A 24,298-nucleotide genomic window follows, 5' to 3' on the forward strand; every position below is an offset into this window, starting at 1 on the left:
TCATCGGGACAGCTGCCCAATGACTGGAAAATGGCCAAAATTATACCCATATTTAAGACTGGGAAGAAAAACTCCCCGAAAAATTACCGTCCAATTTCATTGACCTGCATTTGCTGCAAGATGCTCTAACATATCATTGCTTCTCATATTTATAATCACCTAGAGTCCAATAATTTCTTTTTTCGCTATCAACATGGTATCAGGAAAGGATTATGATGTGAGACACAGTTACCCGAATTCACGACTGACCTGCACCTTAACATGAAAAATACCCAGCAGACCGATTACATTTTCCTTGACTTTTCCAAAGCATTTGATCGTGTAGCTCACTGCCACCTTATTGCAAAATTAACTGCACTTCGAATTGACTCCTTCACTCTAACATGGCTTCGTAATTTTCTTTCGAATCGTCAACAGTTCACAGTAGTTAACAATATCGCTTCGTCTCCTACTTACGTTATCTCTGGTGTGCCTCAGGGCATCGTTTTGGGCCCTTTACTCTTCCTAATTTACATAAATGATTTGCCACTTAATGTTTCTTCTCGCTTACGTATTTTTGTTGACGGCTGAATTATTTACAGATCAATTAACAGTACTGACGACCAGCTGGCCCTTCAGAATGACCTTAGCCTAATTCATAATTGGTGTAACACCTGGCTAATGGCTTTAAATGTATCAAAATGTCAGGTAATTTCTTTTAGTCGTAAGCGTGACAACTCACATTTTTATACAACCTCAATAATAAAGAATTGTTACATACAGTATCGTATAAATATTTGGGTGTTCACCTAACCGAAAACCTCTCCTGGACAGACCATATTGCAGGTGTTTGCGCAAAAGCTTCAAGGACATTAGGTTACCTACGTCGTAACCTGGGTAATTCACCTTACAACATCCTCAAATTAGCCTATCAGACATTTGTTCGTCCACAGCTCGAGTATGCATCATCCATTTGGTCGCCACATCCTACATACTTAATCGACATGCTTGAATCAGTCCAGAACCGAGCTGCCCGTTTCATTTCACGTAATTATAGCTATCACTCCAGCGTAACGCAAATGAAACTCGATCATTCCATACAGCCTTTAGTTCTTCGCCGTAATATCGCTCTGTTATGCTTGTTTCACAAATATGTTTATAATGCCACACAATCCACAATACATATCCAGATCGCCTAGAACACGTCTCATCGATTAAATAACCGCTTAAGTTTTGCGCGAATGTACGGTACGACAAATGCTTTTAACTTTTCCGCACTCCCTACGGCCATGCGCTAGTGGAACAATCTGCCTGATCACATTGCTTCCGAGCCAGATCAAGAAAAATTTCGTCATCTCCTACACGAGCATTTTTCATAATAGCACATACAAATCACTTTATCTTGTTTCTTACACTTGGTAATCTGCTTCGAACTTCTTGTGATATTTTTTTGATGCATTGCTACCTCGCTCTTTTGAATTGCTATGTTATGCTGCGTCGCGTGTTCACTTGTATGCCCTGTATATATTATTGCTTTCTTGAGTCTTTCTCCCTAAATATCACTTCGAGAATTGTACTCCCTGATATGTTCATTTTTTTTGTGTATTTTACTTTCTAGTATTAGTGCCTTACGTTAAGTTTGACTCATGTTATTTCTTTATGTGTACCTTTGTGGCCTTTCATTACTTCAGTTGTTCCTGGTTCATGTTTTAATCTTGGTAGTAATGTTGATGAGCCCAGTATTGAGGTGTATCTTTTGTATACCACTTTAGAAGGCTGCTTACTCTTTTTTTTTGCCTTGATTTTGTAACCCCCTTAAAGAGTGCTCCCACGGGGCCTGTAAGGTATTTTAAATAAATAAATAAATAAATAAATAAATCTAATGCATTTCGCTTCCGCTGTCGGCGACATTTGAGTGAGCTTGAGCCAAAAGCCAGAGCCGTTATCCGGGAACTCAAACGAGAAAACCCGGGGACGTTACGAGAACAAAACGAAATCACTGGAGCAACCAGCCAAAACTTTAAAAAAATGCGGTCTCGGGCCCTCAACCCTTTGTAAAAGACCGCATCACATTCTCTAGCTATTGGCCAAACAAGTTAAAAAAAAATTGCTTCCGAGTTTTTTCCTAATATTTGCTTACAATATCACTCAAGAAAGGACTACCAGTACGCTGAAGCTTTATTTGTCATTTCCGATAGGTGACGTTCCAGAGGCAGATACAGGGCACGATATACTTCATTGTCATATTTTGGCACTATATGATCTGTTAAACGCCAGCAGTCCGTGAGTTCCCCGGCACGTCGCCTCGAGAGATGGCGCGACGCTACGTGGCGCCACCTTCATGCGTTTCTATTCGTCCGGTGGCTTAGCGGTTATGGTGCTGCCTTGCTCAGCACGAGAGCACGGGATCCAATGCCGACCGCGGCGGCCGCATTTCGATGGAGGCGAAATGTAAGAACGCCCGTGTCTCGTGCATTGGGTGCACGTAAGGTCCCCTGTTAGTCATAATTGTTACGAAGTCCCGCACTACTGCGTGCGTCAGAAGCAAATCATTGTTTTGGCTCGTAAAACCCCACAATTCAAATTCTTCATCAAGCTGGGCTGTGCTCTCTGTCTCAGTGGCGTTTTTCGCTACCGGTCGGGCTGCCTTCAGCCTGTTTTCTTCTATCTGGGCTGCGTTCATAAGAACCAGTGCACAGTATGGCTTGATATGGTGTGATGCAGCGTGCCACATTTTAAGACTGTGGCTAGTACCATCTCCAACCGATCTGCTTTACCGGTTGCCATTCCATGCTTACATATGCTCTCAATCACAAGGGAGTAAGCAATTTTCAAGTTTATTTTGCTTCGAAAGTCCAGTGACTTCCTAATCACAGGGCGCTGGCGTTCACTTCCTCATCTGCAGATTCTGTGAAAACGGTACATGAAGGACAAGCCATGCTAAGCTTTTTGAGACAAAGACTCCGCCATCTTGTCTTTAAGTAGTACGTTATTTTCTTTTGTATCCTGTGTGAGCCCGTACGAGATGACGTTGTAAAGCCTAGATTCATTTGCAATATCTTCTTTTTTGCAATAATTTCTGAAAGGGATAGCGAGGGTATATTTAAATCGCAGTGTTAACTGATTGCAAGGAGAGCTATCATAAACGTGAAGGCAAAATATTCCAACGTACTTAAACGTCGCACTAATATACGGAGACTTGCTAATCGGAACTCAACCAGTTGAGTAGGAAATTCAAGTGCTTTAATGCGAGGTTCTCAAAAGTCAAATCTTGTCGCAATAGATTTGATAGACGCGCGCGGGGATTCCAATGCTGACACGCGGAATTATGTGACATTAAACTGATAACTAACAGATTTTAGCCATTTCACTATGCCATGAGTATTTTCTTTCCGTAGACCAAGAAACACAGAAGATATGTTCGGGCTATCCCTGGCCATACCTTTGCCTGCATATTAGAGGTTGAATCTATCCTCTAATCCAACCTCTAATATGCTATACCAACACGCCCAGTCGTCAACCTTGGCAAGTTTATTTGCCTGCACTTACACTTCAAGCCGAACATCCTTTTTCTTAGAACTAGGTGTGTATCTTATTGTGTTAAGCATGCTGTGCTAGGCTATTCAGATCGCTTGCAAATAGATGATTATGCTGGCTTCGGTGGGCCAGAAATATTCTCAACATCTCCACTTAGCAAACGAAGTCGGTCGCAGTACGGGCGAGTCGAAAGATATGACATTACACTGCGTGAACAAGGCAGCAATAATGTAACTGCTTATGCAACCATATACTATTATGAAACTTGTGAATCCAGCTGGATACGTGGCCAGTGAAGATGGGTGCCACGGTCAGTAAGTTCGAGCATTCAATGAATGGCGCCGCCGGCCAGAGGCCACACATGAATGGGCCATCCCAGCGGACGTCATAGAAACGACAAGTGATCAGCGCATCGACAGGCATGCTGTCTCACGTTCTGAGGCTCTGACAACCTTGGGTGGCAGTGCAGTATATCAGCAAGTCGTTGTGACGCGGTGAAGGCGAATGCGGCTCCGGGCATCTTGCGGCAGAGTAGTGCGTGGAATCGTTGAAGCCGGGATGAACAGCAGGGACGCTACTGGACCTGCTGACAGTACTTTAGGCAAAGTAATTGCGTAAACAATTAATATAAGAGCTAGTCACTGCCGTGCGCACTGATATATAGAGGGTACTGATTCGTAAGTTTTATAGAATGTTTAAAAATCGTCCTTGTCGGATAGCATAATTATCGTCCTTGATATGGGTTATTCAAGAGGCGGATTTGCTAGCACGAGATATCGTAACGCATATTCAACTAATTAACAAAACATTACTAATTTCTTCAGTAATTACCTTGCGACATATATTGAGATTGATGAATTGAAGCCGGTGAGCTTGCAAAACATAACCACTTAAAATGAATTCCCAGGATGGCACTAGTTTTCAGGCAATTTTTCCTAAAGTATGGGACGAAATATATGGGCGTTCCAGTTGCTTTTGTGCTTCAATGCATAGAAGAGCAGTTTGTTAGAAATGTAATTGAATCAACAGTAAACTTTCATGGCAAGTTTTAGGGTGCATATCTCTAGACAGGCGTTATTCTGGAAGTTCATTCCAAGTTGATACGCCTTGAAAACTCGTCAGCTCCAATTCGTACATTGAAGTATGTGCCGTAATATAACTAATTCAAAACATAATTAGTAGAATTTCGGTAATTATATTGTTACGGGGATCTTGGGAGTATAGACTGAGTATATCTACAGTATATATAGAAGCAAAGTCAATGTAGTCAAGATGGCTGACCAGCAACTACACGCAGCAACCAGCGTCTCGCGATCTTCTTCCTCTCTCTCTTCTTTCATCCTTCCGTAACAGCAACCCCGGGTGGTAAGGCGCCGTCTCGGTGCCTGGTAGGCGAGGAACTGCCAGCCAAGTATGGCGTCAGCCGAAAACATGCAGGACGCCAACAGGCGGCGGACGTGAGGATGGATGAAACTGTAACAGCGCGATCTCGTAATTGATGTCGTTAACTTGACGTAGCACTAATTAAGGCCTTGTGTAGTGAGAGAGGAGCTTCTGGGCGAGGCGGACCCGACGACATGGTGACCAACGAATCACGAATGCACCTGAGGCAAACTGAACATGGTGATGGCACCGGTCGTAACGCTCTTTCTGCAGATGCTGCGAGGCTAATAAACCAGATCGGGCGACTTCACGAGCCATGTGAGCGCGATCGATGACTTCACTAGCGGCGTGCTCAGTGGCAACGCGAGGCACAGAAGGTAGGATGGTGTCAAAGGGCAAAGTGGGGTCGCTACCATACAAACGACAAAAGGGTGAATATTCTGCGGTGTTATGTCAGGATGAGTTATACGCGAATGTCACGTAGGTCAGCGTGGCGTTCCGGTCGCGGTGATCGTTAGAAATGTACATCGACAGTATCTCTGTAAGTGTTCGGTTGGGACCTTCCGTAAGACAGTTCTTTTGTGGGTGGTAGGCGGTCGACAGCTTGTGTCAGTGGCACAAGAGCGGAGGAGGTCGTCCAAAGCTCGAGACAAGAACGAGCGGCCGTGGTCTGAAAGTTACTGTCGAGGTGCCCCGGTCTAGAGAATGAAGTAGTGAAGCAGAAAATGTGCGACGTCATTTGCGCAACTAGTCGGCAACGCCTTTGTTATCACGTACCATGTCACGTAATCAGCAGCGACAACGATCCACTTATTCCCTCTAGTCTTCGTAGGAAAAGGGCCAAAGAGGTTAAGGCCAACGCGAAAGAATGGTTCACACGGAATTTAAATTGGATGGAGTTGGCCCACAGGTGGCAGGGGAGGTTTCTCCTGGCGTCGACACAATTTGCAAGTTGAGACATAACGACGCACAGAGCGGTAGAGACCTGGCCAGAAGAACCGGCGTCGTAGGCAGTCGTATGTGCGCGAAACTACAAGGTGTCCCGCCGTCGATGTATCGCGAAGTTGTTCGAGAACGACGGATCGCATATGACGAGGAAGGACAAAGAGCAACTTAGGGCCGTCAGGGTTGATATTGCAGAGGTAGAGGATGCCGTCATGCAGCACGAACATGCGGGATGTGCCATCGGTGCTGCCACATTTCACTCCGGCGATGATGGACTGTAAGGATACGTCGCGTTGTTGTTCAGCGCGCATGTTGGTCATGTCAGTCAAAGTGATCACGCATGTCACCGGATCATGCGCAACAGGATCGGGAGGATCCATGGGTGACGCGATAGGCAGTCAGCGTCCTTGTGCAGGTGTCCAGACTTATATTTGACAACAAATGAAAATTCCTGGAGCCGCAACGCCCAGCGACCAAGCCGTCCTGTGGTGTCCCGGAGAGAATACAGCCAGCAGAGGGCGTGGTGGTCTGTAACCACCGATAACGTGCGGCCGTACAAATATGGCCGGAACTTGGCGACAGTCCGAACTAATGCCAAGCACTCCCGCTCAGTGATGGAGTAATTTCTTCAGCAGGTGACAGCAGGCGGCTGGCGTAACCTATCACGCACTCGGTACCATTCTGCTGTTGGGCGAGTACAGCGCCGATGCCGTGGCCGCTTACGTACGGCGCCAACCTTTCTCGGATCTGGTTGGACAGCGGATGCGTCAACGAAGTGTCCCAACACGGTAATGTGACGGTGCCCGAATCGACACTTCGGGGAGTTCAGTGGGAGGCCGACTTTTCGGAAGACCGCAAGAATGGCAGTGAGTCTGGTAAGGTGGTTGGCGAATGTGGGAGAAAAAACAATAACGTCGTCAAGGTAACAGAGAAAACTGGTTCATTTGTAGCCTCGCAGAAGAGAGTCCATCATACGTTCAAATGTCCCAGGAGCATGACATAGGCCAGAATGTATGAGTTTGAACTGATATAAGCCATCCGGCGTGATGAAGGCCGTCTTCTCGCGGTCCATTTCGTGAACTGAAATCTGCCAGTAGCCGGATCGAAGATCGATGGACCAGAAGTATTTAGCTCCGTGCAAGCAGCGCAAGGCGTCGTCGATGCTTGGTAGTGGGTAGACGTCTTTTCGGGTGATCTTCTTTACATGGTGATAATCGACGCAAAAACGCCAGGTATCTTCTTTTTTTTTCACAAGGACGGCAGGTGAAGCCCAAGGGCCGGCTGATGTGTTGATGAGCCTTTTGCGGAGCATCTTGTCCACTTCTTAATGGATTACTCGACGTTCAGCGTGCAATACACGATAGGGACGCCGAGGAATAGGATTCGTGCCTCGAGTGTTGATACGGTGGTGAAGAACAGATGTTTGTCCTAAAGGCTTATCGCCGAACTCAAAGATGTCAAGGAACGATTAGAGGAAGAGACGTATGTCCGTGGCTGTGCAGAGGTGAGGTCAGGTGCAATCATCTTCGCCAAGTCATCCGTTAGGGAATCAGAGCTGTGCTCTGCAATTGGTGTTAAGAAACCGCGCGCGGCATTCAGACTTTCAATGTCAAATTCGGAAGTATGAGAAACGCTGGCCAAGAACATGCCGGCTGGAAGCACTTGAGGGCGCACGCTGAAATTCAGAAATGTAAGAACGATGTTATCACAATCGTCACCAGCGTATGCGGAAGAGCAACTTTCCGGTTCAAAAGCACGTCGATGATGAGGCGAAGGATATATTCAACGTTGGTAATCTGTGGCTGTGCGGTCAAAGTGGCGTAAGTGACTGCCTCATGTGACAGACGCGCACCTTGAAGCGAACAAAAGTGCGGTGGAGCGGTGCTCGGAGCATCGGCGACATCAGACAGTTTCAAGTGAAGAACGCCGGTTGCGCAGCTCATGAGAGCAGAATGATGGGATAAAAAGTCCAATCCAAGGATAACATCGTGAGGCCAGTTGTCGATCACAGTAAAGAGAATAGAAGTAGGGCGACCGGCTATACTTAAACGCGCAGTACACACTCCAAGTACAACCAGCACGCTGCCGTCAGCCACACGAAGCACTTGGCCAGCTGCTGGGGTGCTGACTTTCTTTAAACGTCCACGTAGGCTAGCACTCATCACAGATAAGGAAGCTCCTGTGTCGACGAGTGCTTGGACAGGTAAGCCGTCTATTCTAACGTCAATTACACTTCTCTTTGTGGGTACAGACAGAGGATTTGCTGCAGTAGTGGGCAATGCAGCACCACCGCCGAGGGCTGCATTTCTTAGTTTTTCGATAGGGTGCGGCCAAAAGCCACAGGGGGCGAAAGGTGACGTGGCTGCGGCCAATGGGAAGATAGACGACGTGTTTGCGGTGAGTGCGACTGGTGTCCGCGCGGCGATGGGGAGCGACTGTACCACATGTTCCTAGCACAGTTGTCGGCGCGGTTAGACACGGCGGTGGGCTAAACATTGCGGGCATTTCCATTAAAACGGCTCATGTTGGTTGGCGTGCGAGGTATTGACGGCCACGAGTTGCGACAGTATCTGGCGACATGACCAATGCGGCGACAGGTGAAACATATCGGCTGGTCGTCTGCGGTTCTCCGCTCAGTGGGGTTGCGATAACGTGGAGAGAAGCGTTGCGCTGTAGCGAAAATAGTAGAAGGGCGTTCGTTGACTCTGGGGTTGGTGACAGCACATACAAAATGTAGGCCAAAGTTTTCAAGTTCTTGTCGAATGATGGCTTGTACGAGTGGAACTGAAATAGGGGTAGCATCAGGGCTAGGCGAACAGAAAGTTGCGGTCGCCATCGCATCCAGTTCACTTTCGAACGATTCGCACCACGTCCTCTGAGGGAAACGCATGCTGCTGGGGGGGCTGATCATCACACGTCGATGTTGCGGCTGTATAGGGAAGTCTGGTGAATGGGTGCAGCACGCGTCAGCTTTAAGCCTGCTCGAATTGTCGGCACTCTTTGATGATAGCATCAACTGTAGAGCAGCTTTTGCACAAGGGCCGATTAAAGGCGTCATCAGCAATTGCCTTGACCAGATGTCCTACCTTCTCAGCTTCTGTCATGTCGTGAATGACTTTACGACAAAGCGCCAGCACGTCCTGGATATACAAAACATAGGACTCTCTGGGCGATTGGGCACGAGAAGCCAGGTCCTGCTGTAAGGCGATTTTACTGCCGGCTGGTTTGCCAAACAACTCTGTTAATTTCTCTTTGCATTCTTCCCAGCTGGTCAGCTCCTCTTCATGGTTTGCGAACCACACCTTTGCCGTGCCTCTTTGGTAGAACAACAGGTTAGCATAAGCGTAGGGTCCCATGTGTTGATTCAATTCACGCGTTCGTACATAGCCACCAACTCTTCAACGTCGGCGCCATCAGTCCCGCAGAAAGTTCCGGGATCCTTGGGTTGCAAAACCACAGCCTAAGGGGACACCGTCGTAGCGGCAGATGTTGACGTTGGAGGCGCCAACGACGTTGATCCCGAGTGCTGCACCGTCTTTCATGGTGAGTATGGTGAAGCGACGTCCACTAAGGAACTCCGTTTACAGCTGTGGTGCCCCGCACCTCCCACCGATATGTTACGGGGATGTTGGGAGTATACACTGAATATATTTACAGTATATATGCAAGCAGAGTCAATGGGGTCAAGATGGCGGACCAGCAACAACATGCAGCAGCCAGTGTCTCACGACCTTCTTCCTCTCTCTCTTCTCTCATCCTTCCGCAACAATATCAGTATGTGTGTCGATTTCTCGTGAAAGTTTTGTCCACCTCTTTGAATCATCCTGCTCAAGGACTTTCTGCAACACGCTATTTTTAAAAAACGTAAAAATGATCACCCTCTATATATATCCGAGAGCTACGCACCCCCCCACACGTATATATATATATATATATATATATATATATATATATATATATATATATATATATACTGCCGGCTGGTTTGCCAGACAACTCTGTTAATTTCTCTTTGCATTCTTCCCAGCTGGTCAGTTCTATATATACATATACATATATATAATATACATATATATATATATATATATATATATATATATATATATGTGTGTGTGTGTCTGTGTGTGTGTGTGTGTGTGCTGCGTGCCTAATGGAAACTTTCAAAATTGTTTAAACATTTCTGTAGCAGATGGTACAATTCAAGTCCGTTGACTCGCCTAATCGAATAGGCAAACAGTAATTTAAAGAACGTAAATTTGTAATCAACTAATTAACACAAAAATACCGAATTAGGTTTCAATAAATGGCCTTATGGCATATAATGCAGTTTACAAATTATAGCCTAGGAGTACAAAAGGCAGATCCACTTGGAACACATTGTCAGGATGACGCGAGGTTCGAGATATTATTTCCCGAACGTTGCGGAGAAATGCATTGCTGTTCCAGTTACTTTTGTGCTTCAATGCTTAAAACAGCGTTCTGTAAAAGAAAGTAGGTAAAATCATGGGGTTTTAAAGCATTTTTAATGGCGCATATTTCTTAAACAGTGTCATACACACAATTTTTTAAAGTGGGCACGCATTGAAATCTCATCCACTACAATTTGTAAGTTGCAATATGTGCCACATGGTAATAGGTTAAAATTTTATTAGTGTATTTTTGTGAATTAGTCGAATATGTATTTCAATATTTTATGCATGTCTGCCTCTTCGCGTAGACCAAACCGTAGAGTAGAGTTGTTACATCTGCTACAAGCAAATTAAAAAAAAAGACGTTTGAAAGTGTTCACTGGGACACACTGTGTACAGTTTAGGTACAGTTTAGGTACGGTTTTAGGTACCAAAACCATAATTTTGTTATGGGGCACGTGTTTGTGGAGGGCGGTCGCCGGATAAATTTTGGCCACTGTGATACCTTTAACGTGCCCCCCAACCCTGAATATATTCGTCTGTGTGCGGTTGCGTGTGTGCGCGCACGCGCATTCGTTGTAGATGGTAAATACGGACGTTGTCTGTACCTTGGAACTTCATGTGTACTTGTACGCATTCCATTGGCCGTGTTGCCTGCAGAGGCAAGACACATTGAAAAATTCGGCAACTTTGTGTAAAAAATGCGCAAAACTACGCAGTTTACCACTGGACCTCCGAAAACAACAACCACATTGGCTCGCTGGCTACGGCGTTCACCTACTCAACACCAAACCATCAATTGGATGACCAGAATCGACGTTCGTGCACCGATTGTAGCGGAATGAAAATAATCTTGGGCCGTAATATTCAACTGAGCACTAAGCAGCCTCAGTCAGAAAATTATTTAGTCGTCTAGAAATACGAAGTGTCCACTTGCCCAGCTTTAACTACAGGACCGTAAACGTCCCGAATTATTTCTATCATTAAATGGTCCACTCAGTCTTTTTGAATGATCGAGTTAAACCTGCTAGAATAATATCGAGATCAGAAAATGATCTTGTTAAACATGTTCTACGAAAAAATGGTAGGCAACCCCAATCTTCGACTTAGGTGTCTCTTAGTGGCACTCGCATCTAGGCTAACTTTAGGCGAACGCAACGCACGAACCGAAGTTGGAGGCAACTGTCTTCCGTCATTTAGTGGGTCAAATATCATGCTACCTTCCTGGTGTGAACTCCTCAGTTAAGTAATTACTTCCGCTTGCTATTTCCGGGTTTCCAGGACTTTCGCGAATGTCGTGCTAAGGTGGCGGGTCTCTAAAGTTTACGTTTCTGTGCTTTGGTGTGTGGTAATCATGGATTTCGAATTGCTTATAATTATTCCAGACACTTCCGTACCTTGTAACCAATTTACCTTACCTTGTAAATAAATTTATGCTCTGATATCCTATTATGAAACCCATGAATTTCATACTGTACAATTTTTTTTTACATTTTTACTGACTTATTTGAATTTCGTTCCCGATGGTCTCAGTGATTTCTGATAATTTGTAGTTATACAAGACACTTCAATAACTCATTTTGTATCTTAACTAATGCCGTCGTAGCATACCTATAATCGAACCCATGAGTTTTGTATTGTACTACAGTTTTCTATTTTTTCGAATTTATTTTAAATTTCGTTCCGGTCGTCTCAGTGGTTTCTAATTAATTTTAAATACTCCAGACACTTCCGTAACTCAACTTGTAACTAAAGTTATGCTCTTATTTTATATCTGTAATGAACCCCATATATTTTGTACTGTAGTGTTGTATTTCTATTTTGTTATTTATTTTGAATTTCGTCTCGGGTCATCATACGAAGTGTACCGGAAGTGCTGCTCAAACAGCAAGAGTTTCACTCTGTCCTCGTGCCACTAATACTATTGTGACAATCCACTTGGCTGAAGGAGCCGTTACACGGACGGTAGCAGGAACTGATTACAACCGTTCACATGCGCAACAGATAACCACCGACCAACAAGGCTTCAAGGGCACAACCTGCGAAGATAAGCGTGAGCCTTTCTCCATTGTCACGGTTATCAGAACTCTTCATGGTCTACTCTCATGCCGGGGTTTAAGAAAGACGCAATGCTTCAGATAACAAGTTCGTCTTAATACGTCCCTAAACCTTGAACCTATGGCGCAATCTTCAGAACATTTTGCGCGCTGCGCAAGTGGCGTACCAGTGCGTGTGGCCGTGGAAACCATTGTACTTACATTTTTACTCGAGTCCCAGTTCAACACGTGTGACTAGATCTTTGCATTACACATACTAAATGGTGCTCCCAAAAGTGCACGACAACATTTGTAAAGCACATAGTTTCACTTTTTCTTTCCGTAACACCTTCAAAATCTTGTTCTCTCTCAACGTGCTGCTGTTGAAATTTTTTAGCTTAATAAAGTTACATTCTTTAATTTTACATGAGCAAGAATTTTCGAATAAGGAAGTGTCCGTCGATTGCGGCACTCAGTATCGCGAAGTTTGATCGCAGCTCGATACGTGTTTTCATTACGCGATATATCGAGGCAAATAATTTGAGACCGAAATCAGCGCACCGGCTCGCAGTGGGCTAGTGTCGTCAGAGCCTTTGCAAATGGAGGGGCAGCATGGGAACGCTGTCATGATGGGCGGCATCGGAACCAGCTGCGGAAGAAGACGACGACGAAGGCGCGAGCCGTGGCCCGAGCACCTATGAGCGGTAACGCCGAGGGACCTGGACACTCAACCCAGGAACGGGCTGTGCTCTCAGAACAAGGCGCCCTGGCAGCAGCGAGTTGGCAACAGTCGCTGAAATACCAGCTTTGGTGATTATCCAATCCCGGCACCCATCCATAAAGAAATGGCGGTGCATTAAGATTACCTTAAGCTTGTAGCCACAAATCCCACATAAGTGGCGTTTTTTTTTTGTAGCTGGACTTTAGGAGCCTGTTGAAATGTTAATGGGGTGCGAAAAGAGGAGAGCGCATAGAAAAAAAATGTACTTTGGTGCAGTGTCTGCTAATTATGTACACATTTTTTTTTCTCCAAGCTGTGTAGTTTATTTCCCCACGGAATAGTTTTCAAAGCTCTATGCCACACCGTCTGCAAAAAGTGCCCTTATAAATTTGACTACGGCCTCCGCCCACTTGTTTGTATCAGTTGCGAGTACCAAAACTCTTACCCCGATGAATTACCGCCGATCCATTTTCCTGTACCCACCTCGGACATGAAGCAGTAGGTGTCGCGTTCCGCTAATTAGCAAGTTGTTCAGGGTTCGTTTACGGATGCGGATCCTGCGTTCCGAAGGAAGTGGAATGCAAATACATTAATGTACCGCTGATTAGGTGCACGGTAAAGAGCCCCATGGGCCCAGCATTAATCGTGGTTTTAGCATGTAAAACCTTCTCATTTAGCTTTTTTTTTATTTTGCATTCAACCAAAGGCCCAGCTCGCTTGTTGAATTCGATGGTGCTTTTTAGCGACTTGATTGATAAAATCAAACGCACTATTTGTATTATGGAGATAAGCTGAAATCAGGGATAGAAGCAGAAATGAAGGTAACAGTGGCACTGCGATGCATAGAGGAGACGCGAAACTGAAAGAAAGATGTGGAATATCAGCATGCAGAAAGGAGAAGCCACTCATATCTTTATAACCAAAACTTAAGTGCCATCTAAACCTCTTAGCAGCTTCAACGGCTATTTCTGTGCTCCTGACTTTTTCGTATTCCTATCCACCTTGAAAAAGCTTTGAGTTCACTACGATTTTGTAAAGTTATCAGTTTGACTGCAGACATGTTTTACAGCGTCGATAAGATTATCATTCTCATGGCAACGACTTTTCAGTGATATATTTCTTTCAGGTGATCATCTGAACAGCCCAACACAACGGACGGGTTGATAGACACAATGATAAATAAATTGATTAGAGAGATTAGAAAGTCAGTTGTTGAGTCAGTTGTATGTCAGTTCGTCGGTCGGCTGCTTCTCCACTTGGTCGATCGGACGGACGGACGGACGGACGGACGGACGGACGGACGGACGGACGGACGGACGGACGGACGGACGGACAGACAGACAGACAGACAGACAGACAGACAGACAGACAGACAGACAGACAGACAGACAGACAGACAGACAGACAGACAGACAGACAGAGAGACAGACAGACAGACAGACAGAGACCACCTAATATTTGTATCAGGTAGGCGTCAGGGGATACGCACTTCCATAATAGAATAATAATCGGTTGCTCAGTCCAAATCCAATTCAAATACATGGATTCAAATACATGAATTCAAATACATGAATAATTGCGAGGACATGAGTTTGAATGCGGCAAACTTCAAGAGGAAACTTCGTTTCCTGAAAAGGGCTAGTGGAGGCCTCGTTTAAAAGAGTCGGACTTGCTAGGACTCGAACTGTGGGCAAGAATCGCTAGGACACATTGTAAAACACCGTGACAAACTCAGTTTCCTAGGCGAAAAAAAATCGTGACAGAGCATTAACAGCAGTTATGGTACTCTGCTCTTACAGAAGAGAGGTAGTTTTCGTTATCTATTTTATCACTAATCTATCAACAGGGTCATTTATATAGGTTATCATCTTACTATACTTTTCTACATTTTATCTTTTCAGTGCGTGGTGTGCGAGAGAACGAAAGAGATAAGGCAGAGCCATGCGGAAGCGTATACTCAAATGTAGTTTGTCTCTTGCAAGGCTTGCAGTTTGAGCAACGGTGGCAGCGGTTTGACGGACGCAACCTCGCTTACATAGGTGTATCATCTTACTACCCTTTTCTATATCTTATTCTTTCAGTGCGTGCTGTGTGAGAGAATGGCAGCGATAAGCCAGAGCCAGCCGGTAGCGTATACACAATAGCAAGTTTATCTCTTGCCAGGTTCGAAGTATGAGCAAAGGTGGCATCGATTTGACGGACGCAACCTCTTGCAACCCCGCCAAACACACATTGGTCTTCCTGCGAAGAGACTGGGACGACTTCAGCGCAGCCCACATACAAGCTGCCTCCACGTCGCATCGTCCGAAACGAAAGCTGTGAGCACCGCAATCGATGAATCGCTCCTGAAGTTGTCCAGGAATAATCTAAAAGGACAAGCACTTCTTCACAGCGATGATCGCACATCAACAGAGAACACTGGGCCTATAGATGGCACCACTTCGTTCACTACGGCGGTTGCTTAATGCTAGTGGCTTTGATGCACTCCCGTGCGAGAAATAGTCACGGTTGCCAGGTTTTCATGCGGCGAGCGTCATGGTGAGCGCACAGCGGCTTAAAAATGACCCGCTATTTGGAATCGACTCTCGGTGGAGCTGGATCACAGCCTTCTTCTGTGCTTGGGTGTTGTTCCTGGCCATGGCGACACCCCGTATGGCTGGAATTTTCTTTTATGGAATCGTCGAAACATTCGGGGCAACCAGAAATGAAGCTTCGTGGCCGGTGTCCCTGGCGGGTACCTTCACACTATTAGGAGGTACGTGATTAGCAACGAACTCTTCTTAGTCGAGGCTAATTAGGATATCACTGGAAGAATAATGTCGCTGCAGGCTCCAAAATGCCAAGCTCGTTTTGTGGTATTTATTTGTTTATACGAGTACTATATCACGTAGGAGTATATTTAAATACTAAGGATCCAGTGAAAACGTGTAATAAACTCAGAGCTTGATCTGTGCAGGGTCCGCAGAAGGGTCGTGAGCGGCGCTAGGTAGTTAGATAAACGCTTGGATCAAGGCTTTATTAAATGGCGCATTAACTTTTCTAAAGAGGCAATTATCTGTTCTTTGCAGACGGTTATCGCGAAGTATTTACAGCCCTCCGTTTTTCCATGGATCCTGAGCACTCCAGCACTAAACGAACCGCTTTTAATGCGTAAGCATTGTTCGGCGAGTACCCCAGCCACGTCACGGGAAAACTGTAATGCCTTGTCTCTGCACAGAACTGCGTAAATTGCAAAGTTAGCACATTTAATTCTTATCATAGTGTAAAGGTAGATGATTGGCAGCTTTATAAGCGACAAGGTACATTTTTTTTCTTGAGGGATAATGGCAACCTGCTGTTTATGATCTGAGAATGCCTGCCAAACGCACCCCAGCCCATTCTTATTTAGATTATTTCAGTCTCATGATCCGGATCTGCTGTCACTACCTGTCCCAAGTAGATGTATTCCCTTACCCCTTCGAGTGCCGCGCTACCTATCGTAAACTGCTGTTCACTTGCGAAACTGTTAAACATTACTTTAGCTTTCTGCAGATTAATTTTTATACCCACCCTTCTGCTTTACCTTTCCAGGTCAGTGAGCATGCATTGCAATTCGTCCCTTGAGTTATTAAGCAAGGCAATATCATCAGCGAATCGCAAGTTACTAAGGTATTCTCCATTAAATATTATCTCCAATTCTTCTCAATCCAGGTCTCTGAATACCTCCTGTAAACACGCTGGGAATACCATTGGAGAGATCGTATCTCACTGCATGAGGCCTTTCCTTATTGGGATTTTGTTGCTTGCCTTATGGAGGACTACGGCGGCTGTGGAGCCGCTATAGATATCTTTCAGTATGTTTACATACGGTTCGTCTACACCCTGATTCTATAATGCCTCCATGACTGCTGAGGTTTCGACTGAATCAAACGCTTTCTCGTAATCAATGAAATCTATATATAGGGGCTGGTTGTATTCCGCACATTTCTCTGTCACCTGATTGACAGTGTGAATATGGTTTATAGTTACGGAATCCTGCCTGGTCCTTTGGTTGACAGAAGTCTAAGGTGTTCCTGATTCTATTTGCGATTATCTTAGTAAATACTTTGTAAGCAACGGACACTAAGCTGATCGGTCTATAAATTTTCAAGTCTTTGGCGTCCCCTTTCTTATGGATTAGGATCATGTTAATGTTCTTCCAAGATTCCGGTACGCTCGAGGTCATGAGGCAGTGCGTATACAGGGTGCCCAGTTTTTGTATAACAATCTGCCCACCATCCTTCAACAAATCTGCTGTTACCTGATCCTCCCCAGATGCCTTCCCCCTTTAGATAGCTCCCAAGGCTTTCTTTACTTCTTCCGACGTTGCTTGTGGGATTTCACATTCCTCTAGACTATTCTCCCTTCCATTATCGTCGTGAGTACCACTGGTATTGTAGAAATCTCTATAGAACTCCTCAGTCACTTGAACTATCTCATCCATATTAGTAAGGATATTGTTGTCTCTTAAACGCATACATCTGATTCTTGCCTATTCCTAATTTCTTCTTCACTGTTTTTAGGCTTCCTCCGTTCCTGAGAGCATGTTCAATTCTATCCATATTATACTTCCTTGCGTCAGCTGTTTTACGCTTGTTGATTACCTTGGAAAGTTCTGCCAGTACTATTCTAGCTGTAGGGTTAGAGGCTTTCATACATTGGCGTTTCTTGATCAGATCTTTCGTCTCCAGCGATAGCTTACTGGCATCCTTTCTAATGGAGTTACCGCCTATTTCTATTGCACACTCCCTAATGATGCCCATAAGACTATCGTTGATATATTCAGCACTAAGGCCCTCTGCCTGAGTTAAAGCCGAATACCTGTTCTGTAGCATGATCCGGAATTCCTCTATTTTCCCTGTTACCGCTAACTCATTGTTCGGCTTCTTATGTACCAGTTTCTTCCCCTCCCTCCTCAAGTCTAGGCTAATTCGAGTTCTTACCAACCTATGGTCACTGCAGCGCAGCTTGCTGAGCACGTCCATGTCTTGTATGATGCCAGGGTTAGCGCAGAGTATGAAATCTATTTCGTTTCTAGTCTCGCCAGACGGGCTCCTCCATGTCCACTTTCGGCTATCCCTCTTGCGGAAGACGGTATTCATTATCCTCATATTATTCTGTTCTGCAAACTCTACCAATAACTCTCCCCTGCTATTTCTAGAGCCTATGCCATATTCCCCCACTGACTTGCCTCCAGCCTGCTTCTTGCCTACCCTGGCATTGAAGTCGCCCATCAGTACAGTGTATTTTGTGTTGACTCTACCCATCGCCGATTGGACGTTTTCATAGAAGCTTTCGACTTCCTGGTAATCATGAGTGGTTGTAAGGGCGTAGACCTGTACGACATTCAATTTGTACCTCTTATTAAGTTTCACAATACCTGTCACCCTCTCGTTAATGCTATAGAATTACTGTATGTTACCAGCTATATGCTTATTTATCAGGAATCCGACTCCCAATTCTCGTCTCTCCGCTAAACCCCGGTAGCACAGGACGTGCCCCTTTTTCAGCACAGTATATGCTTCTTTTGTCCTCCTAACTTCGCTGAGCCCTATTATATCTGATTTACTGCCTTCTAATTCCTGCAATAGCACTGCTAGACTCGCCACACTAGATAACGTTCTAGCGTTGAACGTTGCCACGTTAAGATTCCAATGGCGGCCTGTCCGGACCCTAATCTGTCGGGTTGGCCAACTTGAGGATTGGTTCTGGGCCAACTTGCGCATTTTGGTGCGTCCCAATGCCCGATTTAACGTTTCTGAGCGCCCTTCGACTTATGAACTCGCGGGCAAGCGAGCACGTGCAGACGCTTGGCGCGTTTTCATTGGCTTTTGCTGAGGCACACTCAGAACGCAGGCGAGAGCTTGCGTGCACAAGGAACGTGTGCAAAACACAGGCCTGTCAGGGCGACAGCGAGGGTGACATGGCTTCGCAAAGAAGCACTCTCCCCTCATGCAACGCCTCGCGCCCTACTACAGGAGCTGGTGTTCCCTTTCGACCACCCTGCTCCGTCGAGTCTCGCTCGTGCCCGACATTCCGCCCCAATTGGTACGATTGTATTGAAGGGGCCGAATTCGGCAAGGCAACCTCAGAGTTTCCTACAAAAGCCGATGTATTCTTTGCCTTCGGAAACGTCATGCGTAGACGCGCATAAACTAGGTAAAGCAATTTAGCAAAAGTAAGCAAAACCGATATAGCAGCCTAGCCAATCCAACAATGCTTGCGCATTAGTAGCTAAATGTCGAAATATCTGTAATTTTTTAACAGCGCGGTTCATTGGACAAAGTGAAAGGTATAGTTTCTCACATGAGTTCATGCATGGCTCTGCTATACATTTAGGCAGGATGCAGACAGCTTCTGCTTTTTGCATTACGTGAATATAACGCTAGGCAAATGCTATGCATAAGTTGTATGATTTGTGCACAAATTTTGAGTTTTGATATAGTGCGGATAGCTCTTCTCGAGCCTTCCACCTGTTTTCGTACCGGTCGGTGATTGGTGGTGTTTGCACTTTCATCGCTGGTGCAAATATGCTGATGACATCGCAGGTCCTCTCGTACAACCGGGTTGCAGGGTGCGTTTGCCACCGAATGCCAAACAATAATTGCTGCTGAGAATTTAGAGTGGCGCCATCTTGTGAGTGCCGTCAAGGCCAGGACGCCGCTCGGTCCGCTAGCTCGGCTGCCGCGCGTGCCGGTTGCCTTCATTCATGCTTGGGGTATTCGTGGCTCCAGCCATATTTACTGAAAGATATGTCGGCTTGTTTCTGGTGCTATATTTGAATCAAAGTTTTTACTTAAAAACTACGTGAGCAGAGAAAATCTGCGGCATGGATATCGCAAGGTATGTAGATTTGAAGGAGTCTACTGATATTGAGTCGCATATATGCACCGTGTGTGTCCATAAATTTTGCGCAAGAATAACGTCTGACAATACAACATAGGAAGTTGTGTGATGCTCCGCTAAAGTCCCAGAATTCCCTATGCACTTAGGTAGGAGGGACATTGCATTCAAAGAGGAGAAAAATCCTGGTATGTAGTGTCAACATTGTAAATCCGTGTTAGGACGCTGCTCAGTGAAGCTTTCATTATGAATATTATTATTCTGGTGAGTTATTATAGTAAAAAATGGTCGCTTTATTGTTGTGTAAAAGGATGAATTAGGCGCACTTTATATCAAACAGTCTGCAACTATTTTTCACCATTCTCTGAAACAGGCACAAGAAAACTCATTGCTCTTGGGTGAAACTTTTGGAAAATGCCTTCGACTATGCGCTTTGCCGAGCATACCAGATAAACAATGCGCGGCATGCCATGCCGCGACATGCCATGCGATGTGCTTGATTGCAAGAAGCAAAGGCAACGTCTCTATTTGTACAAACTTTCTTTCCATATGATTGCAGCATTACAGAGCTATTCATAACTTTCCCACAATTGGTATGTTCGCCACCTTAATGCGCATGTCCTGCACCCACCACGACTGCTTAGCAGCTGTGCGCTGTTAAGCGCAAGTTTGCCGGTTCGATCTATGTGGGCAAAATGTAAAAGCGCCCGTACATTAAATTTTGGTGCACGTCAAAGAACGCATTTTTTCACATATTTTTCACGCCAGCTTGATTAAGCCTAAGGGGAAGCTTATAAAATTAAATTAAAAGGAAAAACGAACTGGCGCACATTGTTCGATGGTGGAGCTCTACGTTGTTCCTGGGGATCATACTGTGGTTTTGGCACGTAAAGCTTCAAAGCCAAATTTTTCACATGCCGCAAGATTAATAAAAGCTTGACGCAGGAGCCCCAGCACAAAACACAATGTTGCGGACGCTTCTCCGACCGTGCCCGCATTCACAGCAGCTGTTCCATTCCGCTCGTCTCACTATCACTCGCGTAGCTCTCGCTGCTTGTGTTGGATACGAGTAAAATTACAAGCTTGTCGAGGCTTGCGCCGATGATGCGTCACGCTGCCAGAATTTCTCTTCGATCCTCTGACTATAAGAACTCGTCCTAAGCCAGTTGTGTGCCGTCACAAAATTCACGGTTTCCTGCAGCAACTTTTCGTCAGCTGCAAAGCTGAATGCGGTTTTGGTAGCCGCTACAGAACAATTCCCCTGGCTCCAAATTAGTTCGATCAGACTCCACTCGCAGTGGTATGGAGGAAGCCTCAGGGAGTCGTGAGGGACAGCCTTAGCAACCACATCCACGCCATTGGCCACAAACATCTTTTTGTGTTGGTTCACGAACTGACGAACTGAAGCAACTCTGGCTTCAATTGAGCGTAAGAAAACGCGATGCCTTTCTCCGTTAGCCAAGCCTGAATGTCAACCTTTCGTGTTGATGCTGTTGGTAGTTTGTCGAGGTGACCACTGTGGTAGGGTGCATTGTCCGTTACTATAACGCTGCGTTGTTTGATGTTTGGTCGAAGCTGCTCAGAGAAATGCTTCTCAAACCGTGGCCTATGCATTCTTTGTGTTAGTCACCAGCTTCTTCCGCTGCTAGGAAAACGAGGCAAGCACCATTTACGAAGCCATCCTCGCTACCGGCATACAATAGGATCAGCCTGCCACCTTTGCCGCCGGGTGCACGAAGGCCTGTTGTCAGACCTTCCCGAAAATTATGATCGCGTGTAACGACGTTCACGTCCTCCCAGACCTTTTTCTTGACATGTCCGGTGTTGACCGAATTTTCGTCAAAGTAGTGTTTGAGCCTTCAAATAAGAAATAAACAACAAAAAGAACTGAAGCATGTCGCCAGGCATACACAGCTCGCGATGCGGAGTTCGCGAAGGACTGATTGAGTTTGCACAGCTGAGCCATTATGACTAAGCAATATCCAGGCAATGCATGCTCGTGAGACGCAATGAGCGAAGCATATTAGTCTGCACAGCGTACAAACGCTGGCCAGGTCATTAGCGTGAGCTGCACAGCGGGCATTGAAATGTGGTAACGCACGACATGCGGCCACAACGAACGACGCCACTAGCAACGATAACTTTAATGTCCGTTCCGCGAGGATAAACAACGCACCTGTCAAGCAACAACACTTCCGTTCGCGGACCCAGCGCTTCTGGGAGCAGCGAAAGCTTGGGCGCTTCTGCTTTTATGCTATTACAGCCAAACGCTGTTTGCGTGTTCTGAGTCTCGAAAAAAATCTTTTTACAGAACAATTGAATGTTCAGGCTTACGGGGTGATAAAAAATCACTTATTTGTCCATACACTATCAAACTTGCGAAAATGGTCGATTATCGCACATACCGCTTCACGGTGCGAATTTCCCGGATGGTATGCAGCTACTGCCCCCGCCACAAGGTAATGTTGTTTCTCTCGAGGAGAGCAGCGTTATTCTTGCGTTTGCGACAACCCATTGTCGTTCAGCAGCCTTTGCTCTGTACGTGCAAACTTTTCAGGCGTAACCATGTCGTCATCGCTGGTCAGATTTCGAGCAAGTTTTTCGGCTGTCAGAATTCCATTTCGCATGGAATACTGGTGCACTTTTCTTCATAGAGCAGCTAGGGAGAAACTTCCATGAAGTTGCAGTCTAGTTCTTCCGGTTCTGGCATTGATGTGTGCGGCTGGCAGACGCGGCCATTGGCGCTTCAGTGACTTCAACGTGCCACAGTGTACGTCGCGCTTAATACGGTACACACTGCGTTCGCTAACCTTAGCTTGCTCACCTTAGGACATACGTCTGGGATAGCCAGCTGCAGGTCGCTTTTGCATACTGTGTGATAAGACAACTCGCCAGCTTAGGCACCGTCAGCAGTTACAGCGCCGCTGTGGTACTAGCGATGCGGTCTATAATAGCTACTGCTTCCTGATAATAAAGGTTCTTTGGTTGTTGCTTGATGAAGGTGAAGGACGCATAATCCTTTGTGTCTGTTGGCGACGCAAACACATACTTGTACGTAAACGTTGTACCTGACTTTCTTGGCCTGGCGTGGACACCTTTTCCTTCAACAAATCTTGCCACAGATTCAGTGTCTACCACTTACCCTTTCCCCTAGGCACAACACGCACCGCACCGTCGAGATCAATGTAGCGTCCGTGACCGCGTTCGCACACTTTCAGTTTATGCTTCAACGCCGTGGTGCTCTCTGTGCATGTTCGCGGAGTCCTTACGCTTGTGCGTTACCCACATTCACGAAGTGAAGCATCGCTATATTCCTTTTTTTATTACAGGTCCGATAGCTGGCTACCTCTGCCAGCGTTTTTCGTGTAGGGCAGTGCTGTTGGTCTGCTCACCTTTGGCTGGAATTGGAGTGTGTCTATGTTACCTGGCGAGAGATCTCCTATTTATCACCATTTTTTTGGGAATCATTCACGGTAAACGTACCATATTTGAATGCTCTTTTTCTGCACGACAGTGTTGCTTAAGATTTTGGGAAGCAACTTTAGTATCCATATGAAAAAAAATTCAACACCTACGTACATAACCTATATGACCAGGACATCTATTTTTTTCCTTTTATTGAGGTATGCGGTTTGATAACAACTCTCTTTGAAATTTTCGACGCGGACTACTTATTTTAAGAGTTAAAATAATTATTGAAAATGCAATAAATGTTTTGCGCATTGTGTGGTATACGTTTTTGTGAAATGTTTAATGCGTCTAGCATTCTTTTTTTACTTATGCCGTTTGGAGTCTGTCTGTCTGTCTGTCTGTCTGTCTGTCTGTCTGTCTGTCTGTCTGTCTGTCTGTCTGTCTGTCTGTCTGTCTGTCTGTCTGTCTGTCTGTCTGTCTGTCTGTCTGTCTGTCTGTCTGTCTGTCTGTCTGTCTGTCTGTCTGTCTGTCTGTCTGTCTGTCTGTCTGTCTGTCTGTCTGTCTGTCTGTCTGTCTGTCTGTCTGTCTGTCTGTCTGTCTGTCTGTCTGTCTGTCTGTCTGTCTGTCTGTCTGTCTGTCTGTCTACCTACCTACCTACCTACCTACCTACCTACCTACCTACCTACCTACCTACCTACCTACCTACCTACCTACCTACCTACCTACCTACCTACCTACCTACCTACCTACCTACCTACCTACCTACCTACCTACCTACCTACCTACCTACCTACCTACCTACCTACCTACCTACCTACCTACCTACCTACCTACCTACCTACCTACCTACCTACCTACCTACCTACCTACCTACCTACCTACCTACCTACCTACCTACCTACCTACCTACCTACCTACCTACCTACCTACCTACCTACCTACCTACCTACCTACCTACCTACCTACCTACCTACCTACCTACCTACCTACCTACCTACCTACCTACCTACCTACCT

At 45.6% G+C, this 24,298-nt stretch overlaps 1 protein-coding gene across 2 annotated transcripts in view; it reads left to right on the plus strand.

Moving 5' to 3' along the window:
* The first annotated feature begins 15,195 nt into the window (after window positions 1–15,195).
* Window positions 15,196–24,298, plus strand: part of LOC142590543 (monocarboxylate transporter 3-like) — an 83,303-nt gene continuing 74,200 nt past the window's right edge. Inside the window, exons 1-2 of one of the 2 annotated variants that reach the window (XM_075702744.1) lie at window positions 15,196–15,765; window positions 23,201–23,344. In XM_075702744.1, coding sequence (XP_075558859.1) covers window positions 15,546–15,765; window positions 23,201–23,344 — 364 coding nt within the window. In that variant the 5' untranslated portion in view covers window positions 15,196–15,545. The remainder of the gene's footprint in view (window positions 15,766–23,200; window positions 23,345–24,298) is intronic. The other variant, XM_075702745.1, reaches the window with a different exon arrangement.

The sequence above is a fragment of the Dermacentor variabilis genome, chromosome 8 (genome assembly GCF_050947875.1).
Source record: "Dermacentor variabilis isolate Ectoservices chromosome 8, ASM5094787v1, whole genome shotgun sequence".
Classification (NCBI taxonomy): domain Eukaryota; kingdom Metazoa; phylum Arthropoda; class Arachnida; order Ixodida; family Ixodidae; genus Dermacentor; species Dermacentor variabilis.